This window comes from Jatropha curcas, chromosome 3 (genome assembly GCF_041381405.1).
Source record: "Jatropha curcas cultivar XTBG-Jc1 chromosome 3, XTBG_Jcur_1.0, whole genome shotgun sequence".
Classification (NCBI taxonomy): Eukaryota; Viridiplantae; Streptophyta; class Magnoliopsida; order Malpighiales; family Euphorbiaceae; genus Jatropha; species Jatropha curcas.
In genome coordinates, this window is record NC_143153.1 from 26,107,400 (window position 1) to 26,125,909 (window position 18,510).

Genomic DNA, 18,510 nt, shown 5'->3' on the forward strand with positions numbered 1-18,510 from the left:
ACATAAATTTAAGTTTTATTTTTGTAAATTGCCAGTATTCGAATCTTATTATCAGGATCGCCTAATCCGGCTCCGGACTTAGTTATAATTAAAACTCTTTGTTTTTCTTTTTTTTGCATGTGTCTTTAGTGCGAATCGAATTCAATAATTCTTCCCACGTACCGAGCTATTAACAACTTACCGAGCTATTATCAACTGAGCCACAATCCGTAGGTAAAATTTTACTTTCTTTTTAATAAAAACATAATTAAATTTAATATTATGAAAATAGGTATAGTAGTCGGTTTTTTTGTAATGTTAATTTCTAAATTATTTGTTTAAATAATTAATTATGTACATAAAAGCTCATTTTTAAGATGGTATTATTTTGATTTGTTAAACGTTGGAGCTTTTAGGTACATATTCAGCAAAATTAATTATTTTAATAGTTATTAGTCATTTTAATTAGATATTTTATTAGTTTTTTATCAAACATCAAAAGGAATACTATTCTCACTCTAGTGCTATATAAAAAATTATTGTTGAATAAAGTCTAGAGAGTATTTCAAAAAATGTTTTTATAACATTAATGATACCAGGTCCGGATAGTATTTCAAACAATGTTTTATAATATTAATGATACTCATGACCGTATAGTATATTTTTTGAGAAGAGTAAAAGAACAAATGGAGATGAGAAAACAATTATCAGAATATGAATAATAATATTTAAGAGCTATAAAACTTACAAAGAAACCATAAAATTAACAACAAAAAACCATTGCGTTGAAAAATCATATAACTCATAAATTAAAGAGAGTTAATTTTTAAAGAGCTGTTGAGCTTAAAATCTATTAAAACTATAGAGAATATTAAGGAACATTGTGTTTAAAGTCAGAAAGGCCATAATTAAAGTGATTTTTAAAGATTTATTATGTTTAATATTCATAAATTAGATAGGCAACAGAGGCATTTTCTCTTCAAAAACTTTAATTTTTATTAACCAAATTAATACAAAATGCTCAAATTATAAAGAGTTTTACTCTTTAAATAGAGCGTCACATCACAATCTAACAATTCTCCGTGGTCCTAATGATTTGAATTTTGATATTTTTATGTATGGAAAAGTTGGGTAAAGTGTCTCAACAGTGGCGAAGAATTAAATATTTTTGAACCAAACATATTGATTCATGTGATGCACATACACATACACATCACCGTCTGTGCGGATTATAAAACCATTAAATTAGGACTTTGCACATGGCGATTTCATCAATAAAGCTAACATGGGAATTGTTTTATGTCCGGTGCTTAATCGCCTGAGCATGTGCATTGCATTATATTTTTTTGTGGTAATATATAAAGTATAAAAGAACCAGATGGTGGTGGGAATCTCAGGAAGAAAGCAAATTGGTAAAATAATATTTCCGTATTTGGTTATTGTACAAATTTTACATTTTTAAGGAAAATTAAAAATTTCTCTCTACTATTTTTATGTATATGGAGAAGTGTTCTTACATGTTCTATTATATTTAAAGAATACAATGATATTGACGTTATTAATTATAAATATGTAATATTCTGTTTTTTTAATTCTAAAGCTCATATGAAACACCACGAGGCGATCTTACCTCAACAATAATTGCATCTAATGATGCAAATCATTAGCCACCTGGGAGTCAATTTTACTTTATAAAATATACATATACATAAAATGGCCGAATATATAAATTTATTTCGAAATTTTATTACTTTAATTTTGTGGTGCTTTTAACTTTTATTTTAATCTATTAAATACTTTAATTTATAAAATTAAATCTATTAAACACTTTAACTTATAAAATTATTTTATTAAACACTTCAACTTACAAAATTATATCAATCGAACACTTATTTCATAATTAAAAAAAATGTGAAATTATTATTGTAAAAGTTATGCTAACTACATATCAAATCAGTATTTTGCACATAAAAGCTAAAAAACTTTAAAAACTATTGTTATTAATATGTAATGATGCGTAATATTATCAAAATTTGCAAGTTCAAATGCTCGATAGCCGTTTACAAAATTCAAAGTGGTACAAGATTAAAATTGCAAAGTAAGGGATAAATTTGTATTTGGCCATGATAAAATATAATTATAATGTTGTATTATCAATTAAAGTTACTACAAATGTATAATTTATCAAATTCATAATAAAAAATAATATATTTATAGCCTAATTAACTAAGAATGTTTGCTTCGATTACCAATTAATTTGAATTCACAGTCAAAACCTAATTCTTATGTTTTAGCAATTGAAAAAACTAAGTTTTCCTTCCGTCTGTATCATTTCAATTTTATTATTCATCTATAACCAACGGGATAAGCTTACCTAGATCATATCGATCTCATCCAAACCGATCAAAATATAAATTTTTGTTAAAACGAGAGATTTCATACCATACACTAAAAAAAATGTGAACAATATTTAAAAAAATTCTTATTTTTATTGATTGATTTATAGGTAAGATTGTAGACTCGGTTTAGGTAAGTATTTTACATAATGAAATAAGTACGCTCCTAGTATTATGATAAAAAAAATAATAAAAAAGAACAAAATAAGTAATCGCTTTATAATATATATTATTTAAAACTATGTGTAGTCTGGGGTCTTCTCACTTATATAAGGAGTTAAAAGTTTTGAATTCGAATCCGAATCTTTTTTATTCCAAGAGTTTTCACCAATGATCAAGTTATTTCGAATCATTAAGCCTTTTAATCAATTAAGAAAAAATAGAAAACAAGTAATCACTCTATATGTTCTTTAAAAACTCATGTGCCATTGTGTCTTGAGCACCTTTTTGATGGGTGATCAAGTTATAAAAGCTCCTCTTCCATAACTAATTTTTTTTAATGCAACGGAGGGCAATGTAATCTATAATTTTTAAGTGGGGTTATATATATACACTTTTAATTTAAAATATTTTGATTAGGAAAGTGATAAGGAAAATGAAAAAAAAAATTTAAAAATTCAAAACTTAAAAAAACTTATACTGTACTTGATTGTAATTTGAAAGATGTCAATTGACCCATTAAAAACTTTAATCTTATATCTATTAAAATATATATTTAATATTTTATTATAATCTAAATATTTTTGACATATAATGAAAATAAAAAATATATATGTTAATTATAAAAAATACATGTAATACTTGATTGTGATATCTAGTTATTTATATATTTATATAAAGTTTTAAACATCGAGTTGGTGCTCTCATTTCTTAATATTCTATTTCTCTTTTTCATATATAACTTTAAAATTAATTACTTCATTTTTTTTAGAAAATTTTGATTGGATGGTTCATTTATCTGTTATTCAATAGTTAATTAATAATATATATTTATAAGTAATTGTTAAAGATAATTGTTAGATTATTCATATCTCATTTTCCTTTCATTAAATTTGAAATCCACAATCATACATATATAAATATAGATAATGATAATTTTTATTTATATTTTTCTAAATTGGTTGCTAGGTAAGGAGTGAATTTATTATTGATTTCTTAATCACGTGTTTAAATTTTTTTTTAGCAAAAACTTTTATATGTGCATCAGTGCATGTACATATGTTAAAAAGTATTTGTTAAGTCATAATTGGTACTCTGTACCAGTTAGAATGCATTTTGAATAAAGTATATATATATATATATATATACTATTTTTTTATTAATTATATAGCTATTTTATTTGCATTAATTTCAATATAAAATTATATTTTACTATTATAAAAATATAAAAAAATAAATACTTAATATTATAAAAAACTAATGGACGGATGTAAACTGAGTGAAAAAACGAACAATGATAACCTATGATATAAGTCATAAAATAATTAGTTAAATGAAATTGGGTACCTGCAGGGCAAGTCAACTCTAGTAAATGTAGGAAACTTTAACATGATTGATCATGGGTAGCTTTCGCATCCTTGCATTTTCAATTTTTTTTTTATAAGAATAAATGAAAAAAAAAATATCTTCTACAACGAGGGATTCAAGCCAATGAATATAATTAATTTAAAAAATCGATAATGACAAATAAGGATATGTCAGTTGATATTTTAAGTAGATTTTTTAGTTGAAAAAAAAGAAAAATTATAATTGTACCTCTATATTTTGTCCAAATTAATTACTTTTACCCTTGTATTTTTTAAAATACAATACAATGCCCTCATGTTTTCAATCTATTAAACAGTGTCCCATTCCATCCATTTTATGTACTTATAAATATTAAATTGCTATGAAATGACTCAATTAAAAGACAAAATCAATTTTTTTCCTGAAATCAATTTTGTATTTTGTCGGAATGTTGACAATGTTATTACTTGCGGTGGCCGAAAAATTAGATTATCTCAAAATCTTTCGACCTATCACTAAAATGATTAGAATCTTATAAAAACTCAATTTTTACATCAAATTTCCTTTTTGATTACCAATCAAATCTGATGTCAAGAAATTCTTAAGCTCCAAAACTCTTAAACCAAAACTTCACCAATCTTCCTTAACTAAAATTTGCTAAGAAAAATATATCATCTAACAAAACCACAACAAACTATTGATATTAATATATATTCTCAAATCTTATTACCGAATACCATCATCTCTTCTTCTTCTTTTCTTTGTTTAGAGAGATCAACTAGAGAGAGAAAGTTTTTGACTTGTTTGCTGAAAGAGAAAGAGGGTAAGAAGAAGATTGTATTTTGGTGAAAAAATTGTTTTCTCTCTCTAGAGAGATAGACTTCACCAATCTACTTTTTTTTAAGAGAAAAAATTTTTAAATCAAAACTTTTCTTTGTCTTATTCTTTGAAAATGCAAAAAATGGACGGAATGAATACTTGGTATAATGGACCTAAAACACGATGATAAAGTAGTGTATTTTAAAAAATACAAAGGTAGAATAATTAATTTCGACAAAATATTAGAGTATGATTATAATTTTTCCCTCTAAAAAAAAAGTAGATGTTTAACTGATAAATCAAACTAAACATTATCTTGTAACATTTTACTTGAAAATATGACTTGCATAAAAGTTAAACCAATTAGAGTCAACAATATTCAGATGTAGAATGAAAATTAAATCCAACCGATTCATTTTGGTTAATTTCTTTAGGATGCGGTTATTGATAAGTTTGAGTAGTGATAACCCTTTGGTTTTTTGTTCTAGTCCGATTTTGTACGTAGTTAAGTAACGAAATTAATTTTTTATGTCTAAAATAGGTGATTTTATCGAGACTAATCTAATTAAAATCAAACCAACCCGATTTAGTAGTGAACCAATTTTTAAATTTTACGATGCTAGTTCGGCTACTATCAAGACATGTCTGGTCAAATTGAAACGAATTAATTTGGTTCGGTCAGATAAAATTGAATATTCACTCATAAAACTAAAGCATATGAAAATAGATTAATTCAGTTTGGTTGTGATATTAAAAAAAAAAATTGGAATACATATACATAGAAATACATAATACATTTGTATATTATTTTAATGCATTTATTAGTGTATAAAAAAATATATTATATTTTTTGAGAAAATATATCATTTTAGTGTATAAAAACATTTTTTGTATATATTAATATATTATATTTTTTTGAAATCTCGTTTGCTAAACGGGAAAATTCAATTCAAGAAATGCTCGGCGCCCCAACTGGAACAATACGATGCGCTGTCGTTTTGTTTGATAACTTTTTGCCGTTGTCCGTACGCTAACTGGCCATTCAAACGCGAAAGTTTCAATTTCAAAATGTGCGCCTCTCTCTATACATATCTCTCTGTCCAATTCCTAGTAATAACCCTACCCCGCGTCGAAATCACGCTTAAAAAATCCGAAACATCTACCGCTTCTCTCTCTATATAAAACACCGTCAATTTTTTTTCTCTCTCTCTCCATCTCTACAATTCGAATCCGGATCCACCGCCTTCGATCCAAGCTCCAAACCCTATTCCTCTCTCTCTGTAGATTTTCTTCTCTATCAAACAGTAGTTTCCCTCTCATTTCTTTCTACGCAAAAAATGAGGAAGGGAGCTAAGAGAAAGAGGGTTCAAAAAGACAAAGAAGAAGAACCTAAAGCATCTTCTTCTTCACAAGAGAATCACAAGCACGAATCTACCAAAGCTCCTACTCGAGCTAAGCGGGTCAATGCATCCAAACCCCAATCCGAACCCGAATACTTCGAAGATAAGCGGAACTTGGTACAATTTATAATCTTCCACTTGCATTCTTGTTTTATGTTTTTGTTTTGAGTATTTATCTAATTTCCTTAGGTTTTTTTTTTTGTGCATTTTTAGTTGATTTAGTTTCAAGGCCAATCTATGCAGAGAATGCAAAATGGGGACAGATAGATGAAGATTTTATTTGTTATATGTAGTTTCTGTTTGGTCGATAAAATCGTAGTAGAATCCTTAAGCTGCTAGATGTTGCAGTTGTTCAAGTTGCGTTCTAAGTTAGCTGAATTTAAAATTATTGTATTATTGCGCTGTACAGCTTTTAAGTAAGTCTTATTTGTAATTTGAATTTTGCTTCGATGTTTTAGTGAGCAATGGTGTGGTTAAGTATATTGTATAGTATTTGGACAAGTTGGAAAGTTTGTGTAGGATTTTGTGTGTGCTCTTTTTGTTTTTAAAGGTAATATAACTGGTTGCATTTGTGATGGAGAAATTAATTTTATGATATTATTTATGTTCTTAATAGAAATTGTCAAATTGTTTTTTGCAGGAAGATCTATGGAAGGCAGCGTTTCCTGTTGGGACAGAGGTTATATTGGAATTTCGATTTTTTCACTTTCCTTTATATGGATATTTTGTTCCTCTTCATTTTTATTCAATTTGCTACTTACACGGTACCATACTTTTGTTCAGTGGGATCAATTGGATTCTCTCTATCAGTTCAACTGGAATTTCTCCAACTTGGAAGTAAGTCATAAAATCATCTATGCTTTTTTTTTTTTTTTTTTTTTTTTTCTTTGGTTTGACGTTCCCTCCACTCTTAGAAATTATGTAAATAATAGGTTTGGTTGGTTAATGCTGAAATTATTTTTGTCATTGGTCAGGATGCATTTGAAGAGGGTGGAGTTCTGCATGGAAAGAAAGTATACCTGTTTGGTTGTACAGAGCGTAAGTAACTTGCTAACTTTATGCAATTTTCTTGTCATAAAGCTTATGACAAATTCTGCCACATAGTCTTTTATTTACCCTGTAGATGTCAGAGTACTAGATGTTGCATATCTCTGCCTTAAATTGCTTCTGCACTCTCCCTCCAAACAAATCCACACATACCTTCCCAATTGCTCTTTCTTGTCCCTTTCTCATTGAATTCTTTTTTTTACTTATACTTTGCAGCTCAATTGGTGTCTTTAAAGGGTGAAGATAAAGTAGTTTGCATTCCTGCAGTAGTGGCTGTAAGTTCATTGAGTGGTTTCTTTTGATTTGCATTGACATTTCATAATTTTTTGTTGTTGATTTCATTTAATTTTGAATTTTCTGTTTTTTTTTTTCCAGGTTGTATCTCCATTCCCTCCTTCTGATAAGATTGGAATTAACTCAGTTCAGAGGGAGGCTGAAGAAATTGTACCCATGAAGCAAATGAAAATGGATTGGGTACCATACATTCCCCTGGAGAATAGGTTTCTTACCATACTCTTGATTTAATGGTATGTTTATCTATTTAACTTGGAACCTCTTTTCATATCTTTGTTAATCTTCTACAGAGATAGTCAGGTTGATAGACTGAAGTCTCAAATTTTTATTTTGAGCTGCACTCAAAGGAGGTACTGCTCTTCCCTGCCCCCTACTCTCTTTTTTTTTCTCATTTCTTTCTTCTTTTGTGGAACTTTTTAAATGTTGGATGTCAGGAGATTCCAAATCAGCTCCGATATTTTCTAAAATTGATAAAGTTTGTTTTCTTATAACATTGTTGGTATTTTGTAATTTAAGCTACATACAGGGACATTTAGTGGTGATTTCTTAGTTTTCATATAGTGGTGATTTCAAATGCTTAAGTTATTGTTTTGCATGAATAGTTTTAAGGTTTACATCAGCATGATGAATTTATTTCTTCGCCTCGTTGCCAATAAATCAAAATTCTCATAGTAAACTTCTTGTATCTGCAGCTATAATATCAGAACAGTTGGGAATAATTAAATTTTGCAATGTTAGGTTTTGCTTTATGATTGGAGGTCTGTGCTATAGATAGTACCATGAGTGGCTTTGTGAAAAATGCTTGGTGTTCCTATTAATGTGTGGGGAGGATTTCGCTTATGTTGTTTGAAGAGTAGTGAAGGACAATTTTGATGAAACTGTTAAAAGAATCCAGTTTTGTAACTTCAATTCATCAGGCATCACATTCTATGTTATATTAACTTCATATTTAGAAGTGAAGTTGCATCACAATTAAAAGAGAACTATTTTTTTAAAAATGTTGTTTATCCCATTAAATCATAAATGGGAAAGCAATATATGGACTTCCAATTATGCTAATCCTTGCAGCCCTTTTGTGTTTCATGAATGGTAAGATTTCAAAAAGTGTTGCAAAAAGTATTTCAAAATTTTTTTCCCGACTTATATTTTGTTTTGCATTGACTTTAACCTGATCATATAGCTGACCCTAACTAGTTTCAGACTAAGGCTTGGTGGTTGTTGTTGTTGAATGGAAAGATTTAAACCGTGGTTGTAATCCACAATAATACCGTACTTTTCACTAATAAGATGTCATTGTTATCTCCTAAATAGGGTAAAAATAACACAAGAATTAATGTATCAAAACTTATAGCTAGTTGAGAATGATTATTAAATTTCCTATCGCAATATAACTATCACCTTATTGCTAAATGGAGGATAGCTAGTTTGTGGCTTGTTTATCTGTTAGCAGTTTCATTTGTAGTATTTGCCTCACCAGTCACCACAATGTTGTTTACCATTTTCTATTTGAGCTATGTTGTTCACGAAAAACACTGGGGCATTATTTTTCTGTTGCATGATTTTCTTTTCTCATTTTCTTGTTATTTTATTTCAATAAAAACTGTTTTCCATTTTTTAGATAATTTGGTGTTGAATATGCAACACAGAACGTGTAGTATGTGTACCTTATAGCCGTGATTTATGGTTCAGAACGAGTTGTTGAGAAAGCTCTTTGGCACTGATAACATGATGTGCATTTGGAAGTGCTCATACCTATTAAAGGCACGCCTCAGGCCTGCCTTGCTTAAGGCTCAAGGGCTTGTGCCTCAACAGTCCTTAGGCAGGCGACTTCACTCAGGCTGTCGCCTCTAAGTAGAGGCGTGCGCCTAAGGCTCAAGAAAGGCGCACCTTTCTATTTTTTGTTTTCCTAAATATGTCACCTAGTGTTTTCTTTCAATTTAAAGCTGTCCAGCTATCATCTTCTTACATAGATAAATAAATAAAAGAAATAAAATGCAACAAAAAAACCAGTGATGTGCTTTGTGATCCAACCTCCACTCCTTCATCTAGCATGCACCTTCTGTAGTTTAGTTTTTACGCCATTCTGATATGCCTCTGTCAATTTCTTTTCCTTTATTTGCTTTCTATTTTTTATTCTGATTTATTTGTGTTTCTTTCCATGTTTTTCTAATTTTCCCTTGTTTTTTTGATATCTTAAATATAATTTGTTTTAATTTTTTTTTTAAAATTTTTTAGCCTTCACTGGGATGCACACTTTCATCTAGAGGCTAGTGCCTAGGCTCCAGCAGCCCTTTGCACCTTGGTGTGTGTTGCGCTTTTAATTACAGTGGATGTGCTCCTTATTTGATTATCTGTCTGCACATGATTTTCTTGCAGGACCGCTTTGAGACATTTGAAGATAGACCGTATTAAGAAATATGAATACTGCCTGCCATGTGAGTTTAGAAGCAATTTTCACTTGTTTAGATAGCTGCATTTCATGTCAACTCCTTTGCATTAACTGCTGTCTTACAGAAAAATGAACATAAAAATTATCTGAACCAGGTATGGTTGTTATTAAGGGCAATGTTACATTCGTTTATGCTTAGGCTTCATCTGAGATTAAGTTAAGTCACTTTTCAAAAGTGCATCTATTTATTATTTATTTTTAAACTGATTTTGGGAAACCATTGTTAGGGTAAAGCTAAAAATCTAGATTTCATGGTTTGCTAAGCTCTAAATATTGGAAGGGCAATTGCAAAAAGCAACAAGCAAGTATTCGAGCATATGCTATTGCCTGAGCAAGTTATGCTGTATCAGGTTTATGACATGCTTTCTTTCTTTTTGACAGATTTCTATCACCCCTTTAAGCAGGATGAGCTTGAACAAAGTACTGAGGTCCAGATAATTTTTCCAGCAGAACCAAAGCCGGTATGCTAAATAGAACTGATGGGAACCAAAATGTTTGGATTTGGATCTGAATTTTTTGGGTAGCTTTCTTTTGACAGATATCCACTGCACAAATATCTAAATTGACATTTTAATTTCTTGGCACATGCAGGTTTTCTGTGAATTTGATTGGGAGTTAGATGAGCTTGAGGTACAAGATTGACTTTTTGATGTTTTGTATTAATTTAACCTGAAGGGATTCTATCGTGAAAGTTACTTTGTCAGGCTTTATGTCGTTCAACCATATAAAAAGTATTGAAGTGCAACTACGATTGTACTTCATGTCGTGGCAGGGTTGGTCTAAGCAGATGCCTGTATAGACGTTCATAATCCACCATTTAGTTTTATGGAATCTTTTTGCCATTGGATGATCTTTTCTCATCTTAGTAGGGAGATGTTGTATTTTTCTGCAAACTTGTTTTAAAATCTAACGTGAATTAGTTGAATTTGTGAATTTTGAAAAATTCAGGGTGAATATATTCTACCTTGCCAGTGCCCAATTATGTTAAAGCTGCTTTCTAACCATTTTCAACTTATCTTGAAGAGGAGAAATGACAAATAAAAGGAAAACAATTAAGTTGTGCTAAAATTTCCTATCAACCCGCAGGAGTTCACTGATAAGCTGATTGAGGAAGAGGAATTATCTGCAGATCAAAAGGATGCCTTCAAGGTGAATTTTATTTAATGTATTCAATTTTTTTGTAGGTTCTCTGATTTCACTAATATTGAACCCAATTCTTGTTCCCCACCTGTCAGGAGTTTGTCAAGGAGAAAGTTCGAGAAGCAAAGAAAGCTAACCGTGAGGTATTATGCAGTCCCACATATTGTGTTGTTTTCTTTTGTAAGACTGTTGGTAAGAGATATATGTAAGCCAGCTTTGAACTAATTTTCATTTTATGCAGGCAAGGGAATCCAGGAAAAAGACCTTGGAAGCAATGAGCGAGGAAACCAAAAAGGCCTATGAAAATATGAGGTTTTACAAGTTCTATCCTGTGCAAACACCAGATACACCTGACATATCAAATGTAAAGGTGAAATGTTGGAAATTACTCATTCATGTGCTTCATATTGCTAATTTTTTCATATGAAATAATTTTGTGCAAGAAATGCCTATTGCCGCCAATTTTTTTAGATTGAAATTCATTTAGTTTTTCTTCAACACTAGATTTTTGTGTGGTAATCATACATCAGAGATCCAGTCAAATGTGCATGGAATTAATTTGTCATTGCTATAATGCTAAGGAAAGGAGCGAGAAAAATGGGGGAAAGAAAAGCAGGGATCTATTTCAAGTCCCACATATCCTCCTGTTTCCTTCAATAACTGAAAGTGATCATCTTTCTTGATGAAATTTTACAGTTCTCTTTTTGTGCTTAATGTTTTTACTAATGACTTTGTTAGTGTATTACATTTCTTTTTATTAAAATGCCAACATTTCTCATGAATTCCATCATCTGCTTTAACCAAAGTCATTTAGGATTGGTGCATTATGTAATGGTAAACTGTGAAGAAAGGCATTTGCTTTTAGAATGTTAAGGAGATATATGAAGTATAGATATGAGCAAGCCATATATTGTGGTCGACATTTTTGATGTCTTAGATTCTTTTACCCTTAAATTTTGGTACTCTAGTTACCCTCCCTTTTATGGGATTTGTCTTGAATCTTCATTGGAAAATGTGCATGTTTGCTTTATGTTACCCTTGTTCACAGTCAATTCTCTAAACTTGGGTTGACAATCTATTAGGGGTTGTTGCAAAGATAGCAAGGTGGACAAAAGAAATACAAGAGTGTAGTATTTTCCTAGTATGTTTAGCCTTCATTTTAGAATTACTTAGTGTTATCGGACTTCGTAAGCAAAGAATTCATAAATAAATCTGGGTAGAATGCCTACTTGCACATTTTCTATACAAGTACTTTTAGAAAGTTATTCCATATGTTAATAGGTATGTTGGCTTTGCAGGCTCCATTCATAAACAGGTACTACGGGAAGGCTCATGAGGTTCTATGACTTGACTCACGGAGGACAGTATTGACCAAGAGATTCCTCAGGCTTTGCTTTGGCTGTCGGATTTGAAGATTTTTTTCACCCATGAGGAAGTTGGAAGGCGTGCCTCTGGTGCCCCGCGGTTTTTCTTTTGTCAAAGTTTAGGTATCTTAGTAGAAAGATGTATACTCGTAGTAGTTGGAGAATTTTTAGGTAAGCAGTTGAGTCCCTCATTACAATAGGGAGGCATTTGTAAGATGCATTGTTTAAGTCTTAAATTTTCAGTGTCTTGTTGAGTCGCAGGTAGTGAAATTTCCCTGTCACTCAAGTTTGTCTTAGTTACTTAGGTATCTCTTGAAAATCTCTGTTCTAATACCATGTCATTAGATTTTTGTATGACCAAAAGTAATATTTAAGAAACAAAATGAATAATTGATTAGTTGAATATTTTAGATTTATGTTCTCTTCACGTTCATAGTTACCATGTTTCGAACCGTGCTTTTTCTCGGTTGAAGTAAATCTTTATTTTCTTAAGGGAAAGTTTGTGAGGGTTTGATATTGATAAATTTCATGATGTTCGAGGAACAAATTAGTAAGAAATTAAATAAAATATTCAGTTAAATTATGTCATTAATCTTTGTGCAAATTCTGTTTTCTCTGTATAAAGGGAATAAAATGTCCACCTGTTAATGGTTACTATTAGTCACTATCACTGCCCGTCATCCTTGACTGCTAAGATTTATCCTTTTTATGATTCTTTTTTCATATTTGATAATAAATAAAGATTTTTATAATCTTATTATCGAAAAAATTTTAGAATAATTTTTAATGTTACAATCAAATAAAAATAAGAAAAAAGAAATGAGTTATCTGAAAAATATTTTTGGAAGACATTATTTTTAAGGAAACAAAGAAAGCTACATATTTTTTACATTTGTTTATTTTCAGTTTTACTTTGTCTGTAGAGTGAGAAGTTGGATTCAAGATCTCATTTAAAGATTTAGGGATAAAGCGGTAATTCATAGTTAGTTTTGTAGTAAAGCAACTAATCTTATTTGAGTTCAGTGAAAGCGTGATCTGAATGATAAGGACCGCAGGAAATTACCTGAAACTTCACTTATTAAAAATTGATTAATAAAAATATGACTATTAAGTAAAATATTTTCAATGATAGCTGCAGATTTATAAATCAATTGTTTTTGTGCTTTCCTTTCATTAAAACTAGTTGGTTACTATTCAAAAAAAAAAAAAAAGAAAGAAAAAACAAATGTCTCTCTCTTATAGAGTATAAAATTATTTTTCTTTGAAATGACTATCAATAATTTGTTTTTGAATATCGGTATAAACAATTTTTTACACTAATTTTCAATATTTTAATCGATCAATAGAAAATAAATAGTGAAAAATATTTTTTAAAAATAAATCATAGCCTGAAATATAAACAGAGCCTTATATTTATTATCGCTTTGGACTTTGTGGAATGAATAGTGGAACTATTTGATGAATTTTTTATTATATAAATATAACGTGATGCTTATGGTAAATTTATAGATAATTAATTTATATAATTTATTCTTATTCAGAGTTGTTAAGAACACGTTGAATTTTCTATATCTGATAACAATATTTATCTATTACTTCAATAAAAAATTTAATATATTTTATTCAATAAATATATTTTCTATATTTGATTATAATATTTCTCTTACTTTTATAAAAAATTTAATATTTTTTTAATGATGTGACAAATTAAGGGGTGGGATTAACGTTCAAACCTGCAGAGTTGTCAATTATATATTAATTTTTCTATTTTTAATTGTAATATTTATTTTTTTATTACATTTTAAAGAAATTTTTTGGAAACAACGTGCTAAAGAGTTCTGGTTGCGGGAAGGTGATGCTAATACCCGTTTCTTTCATCGAAGAGCTTCAGCCCGTCAGCAACAGAATCGAATTTCTTCTTTGAGAGACGAATCTGGTAACTGGTGTCATTTGAATTCCGGTTTAGAGGATCTCATGGTTCGTTATTTTACAAATATGTTTGCTTCCCAAAATTGCACCTCTACGTTGGTTTCCGATTTTACTCAGCCTGTTATCACCGAGGAGCAAAATGAGTTCTTGTTAGCTCCTTACTCAATTGAAGATGTTCGGGCAGCAGTGTTTGATATGAAGGCCGACAAAGCCCCGGGACTTGACGGGTTCAATCCTGGCTTCTACCAAGGCTACTGGGACATTATAGGTAATGATATTGCTCTATACTGTATTGAGATAATTCACAGCAGGTCTATCCCTGATTATCTGAATGTGACTGGTTTGGTTTTGATTCCTAAGAAATCATCCCCTGAATCTATGACTGATTTGAGACCGATTGCTCTTTGCAATGTTCTGTTAAAAGTCATTACTAAGATGCTCGCAAATCGTCTTCGCACTATTCTTCCGCGTCTGATTTCGGAAAGCCAGAGTGCCTTTGTTGCGGGTAGGAATATTCAGGATAATTGTATTGTTGCTTTTGAAGCTTTACATGCATTTCATAGGACGACTAGGGGTTCTAATTTTTCTGCAGCTGTCAAAATGGACATCAGTAAAGCATATGACAGAATGGAGTGGTCCTTTCTTCGTCAAATGTTAACTAAGTTGGGGTTTCATGCTCTATGGATTAATCTTATCATGTCTACTCTAACTTCGGTTAAGTACTGGATTTTGCGGAATAATAGAGAGCTTGGACCCATTATCCCCACTCGAGGTTTGCGACAGGGTGACCCTTTATCCCCGTATTTATTCATCATCTGTGCTGAAGGCTTATCCAATATAATTCAGATGTCTATTCAGAATGGCAATTTGAGTGGTTTTCGAGTTTGTCGGAGAGGACCGTTAATTTCTCATCTGTTTTTCGCTGATGACAGTTTGGTGTTTTTGAAGGCTTCGGTTCAAGAGTCACAATCTCTCAAACATATTTTGGCTACGTATGAGGCAGAATCAGGGCAACAAATCAATTTAAATAAGTCTTCCATTACTTTCAGCGCTAATACCCCTCGGCACTCCAGAAATCAAATATGTTCCCTACTTCAGGTTACGGAAAAGGATACTTTAGGCACTTACTTGGGTTTATCGTCTCACATGGGTCGGAATCGGAAGGAGGTTTTTAATTACATTAAGGACCGAATGTGGAAGCGTTTAAACTCATGGGAGCTAAAGTCTCTCTCCCGTGCGGGAAGAGAAATTTTGTTAAAAACGGTTCTTCATGCTTTACCTAATTACCTTATGAGTCTTTTCTTGTTACCCAAGACTTTATGCACGGAACTGGAACGTATCATGAATCGGTTTTGGTGGGGCAGTGGGCGGAACTACTCTCAGGGAATTCACTGGCTTGCTTGGAACAAAATGGCCATCCCGAAGGTGTTCGGAGGGCTAGGATTTCGGAAAATTCATGAATTTAACATAGCTCTTCTAGGTAAACAGGGCTGGAATCTCATGGTAAACCCAGATTCATTGGTTGCACGTGTGTTGAAAGCAAAGTATTTTCCGACTTGTAGTTTTCTGGAAGCTAATCTAGGCTCCAATCCGAGCTATGTTTGGCGACGCATTTGGGGGTCTAAGAGTTTGATTCAAAGGGGATTATATTTGCGGGTTGGTAGTGGTTCCAACATATCTATTTGGGATTCTCCTTGGTTGCCGGTCGAAGAGTGTTCTTTTATCTCCACTCCTTGACCACACAATAGTAATGTTTTCCTGGTTTCGGATCTTATTGTACAACGAAGATGGGATGTTGAGCGGCTTCGACGATTATTCAATGCAAGAGATGTTACTTGTATCCTCTCTATTCCTTTAAGTAATCACATGGGAGATGACCGGTTTTGCTGGAAATTTGACACAAAAGGTACATACACAGTCAAGAGTGCTTACAGATTACTCCTACATAATCCTCTTGCGTCACAATTTATGTCTACTATAAGTTGGACTCAGCTGTGGAAGATGAAGATCCCACCCAAAGTTACAAATTTCATTTGGCGTGCAGTATGTGATGTTCTACCTTGTAGGAGGAATTTATGCTCTCGGAAGGTGGACATTCACGATATTTGCCCTCTATGTCTTGGAGATTCTGAAACTAATCTTCATATTCTTGTCAACTGCCCTTTTTCAAGACAGGTTTGGACTCTTTCCCATCTTGGATTTCGGTGGTCTTCGGCTATATCTTTTGGGGAGTGGTTTCAGCAAGCCTCCAACTCATTGACTTTGGAGAATTTGAGTTATGTTTCTATGGTGTGTTGGGCATTATGGACAACTAGAAATGATATGGTATGGCGTCAAAAAAGCAGGAATCCAGGGGCAGTAATTTTACTAGCTTCGGGTGTTTGGCACGCATGGAAGGAAGCTAAGCTTCATGGTTTGGTAGTTCCTTCTCCAGCAAACTCAAATCGTACATGGAGTCCACCCCCGTTTAACTGGTTAAAAGTGAACACGGATGCTTCAACTGGAGTGGCTTCTGGTTATGTGGGTATTGGCATAGTAGTTAGGAATTCAACCTCTGAGTTTATTGCTGGCAAAGCGTGGAGATTTCCGGGTTTTTTTACTGCTAAGGTGGCTGAGGCCATAGCCGTGAGAGAAGCTTTGAGCTGGATCAAGGATCACGGATGGAATTATATTTTATTGGAAACCGATTCTCAGTCAGTTGCAAATGCCATCAACGATGATACTACAAATGACTCGTCTGCTTTTGGTTTGATAATTCAGGACTGCAAATCTCTTTTGTCTGAGATACCAGTCGTAAAATGTAATTTTGTTTATAGGTCTGCGAATGTAGCTGCACATACGTTAGCAGTTGGAACACATTCCGAAGCAGGCTTGGGGGTTTGGAATTCTGTACCACCTCCTATTCTACTTGATTTATTGATTTCGTAATAAAATTTTCCCATTTTAACTTCAAAAAAAAAAAAAAAAAAACAATAGTAATAGCCTCAATTTTTTATAATTTTACACTATCTAATTCCTATTAAGTAATGATCCCTAAGGGCTTTTTTGACATTTTACAATTTTTTTGCAAAAAACTAACTACTAGACCTTATAGTTTAACAAAATCGTAATATAGGGACTAAGTAATATAATTTTAAAAATTGAAGTCTGTGATATTGTATTTGACCAAAAACCTAGAGATTATATAGTAATTATTCCTTTCTATTTGATTGCCTCTACTTGTATAAAAAATATAATATTTTTCAACGAGGTTACAAATTAAAGGGGGTTGGGACGAGGATGAATTTCAAACTTACAGAGTTGTTAAGTGCATAATGATTTTTTTATATTTAGTTGGAACGGTATATATGTTGTTTTTATAAAATTAATACTTTTCAAACTACAAGTTGATTTTCTATATTTGATTGGTAATATTTATCTATTACTTTTCTTAAGAAATTTAATATCCTTAAAAAAGGTTACAAATTATGATTAAAAAAAAAAAAAAAAAAAAAAAAAAAAAAAAGAGGTTACAAATTAAAGAAGGGTGAAGATGAAATTCAATTCCTGACGATCCTTGACTGTTATGTCATACTTAGCAATTAAATATATAAAAAGAAAAAGTTTTTTTTTGGCTATTTTAAACATGGAAAGTCTCTTTTTTTTTTTTTTTTTTATAGTAAATTAGACATAAGTAGAGAATTACACATTAAATGCTGGACTTTATGTTCATGATTATATATTAAAATTTATATAATTTTTGATTTTCTTTTAAATTTATATGGGTTACATGCCAAATAGAGTTTGAACATAGTATTTGGATTCTTTTAAGTTAGGAAAGACCAATCTCATAATTTATGACATTATTAAAGAACTAATATTTAAACTTACATATTCAAATAAAAATCTTAAAAGTTAATATTTTATAATTGACATTAAAAGTTTGAATATTTAAACTTAATTACAATCCTAGTTGAATTAACATATAACTAACAGCTCGTTTGCAACGAATGGATCATAGTTCTAAAATTCATTTGTAAATGAATTTATTATGCTTGGTATGCTACAATTGAAAATAAAGAATTCAATTGAATTCCATAGAATATGTTTAGAATAAATTCTTAAATGAATATTCATTTGTCTTTATTTCTTATAATAACCCTTGACATACTAATTTAACAAAAATAAATAACAAACATCAATTATAT

At 31.0% G+C, this 18,510-nt stretch overlaps 1 protein-coding gene across 1 annotated transcript; it reads left to right on the forward strand.

Annotated features, from left to right (window-relative positions):
• Window positions 1-5,801: 5,801 nt before the first annotated feature.
• Window positions 5,802-12,804, forward strand: LOC105636531 (protein HEAT INTOLERANT 4). Its single transcript, XM_012219821.4, has 14 exons — window positions 5,802-6,217; window positions 6,741-6,779; window positions 6,884-6,937; window positions 7,075-7,138; window positions 7,364-7,422; window positions 7,523-7,647; window positions 7,732-7,791; window positions 9,818-9,876; window positions 10,272-10,351; window positions 10,482-10,520; window positions 10,977-11,039; window positions 11,126-11,173; window positions 11,272-11,400; window positions 12,329-12,804. Exons 1-14 carry the CDS (start codon window positions 6,038-6,040, stop codon window positions 12,374-12,376), a joined length of 1,047 nt encoding a protein of 348 aa, XP_012075211.1. The 5' UTR covers window positions 5,802-6,037; the 3' UTR covers window positions 12,377-12,804.
• Window positions 12,805-18,510: the final 5,706 nt, after the last annotated feature.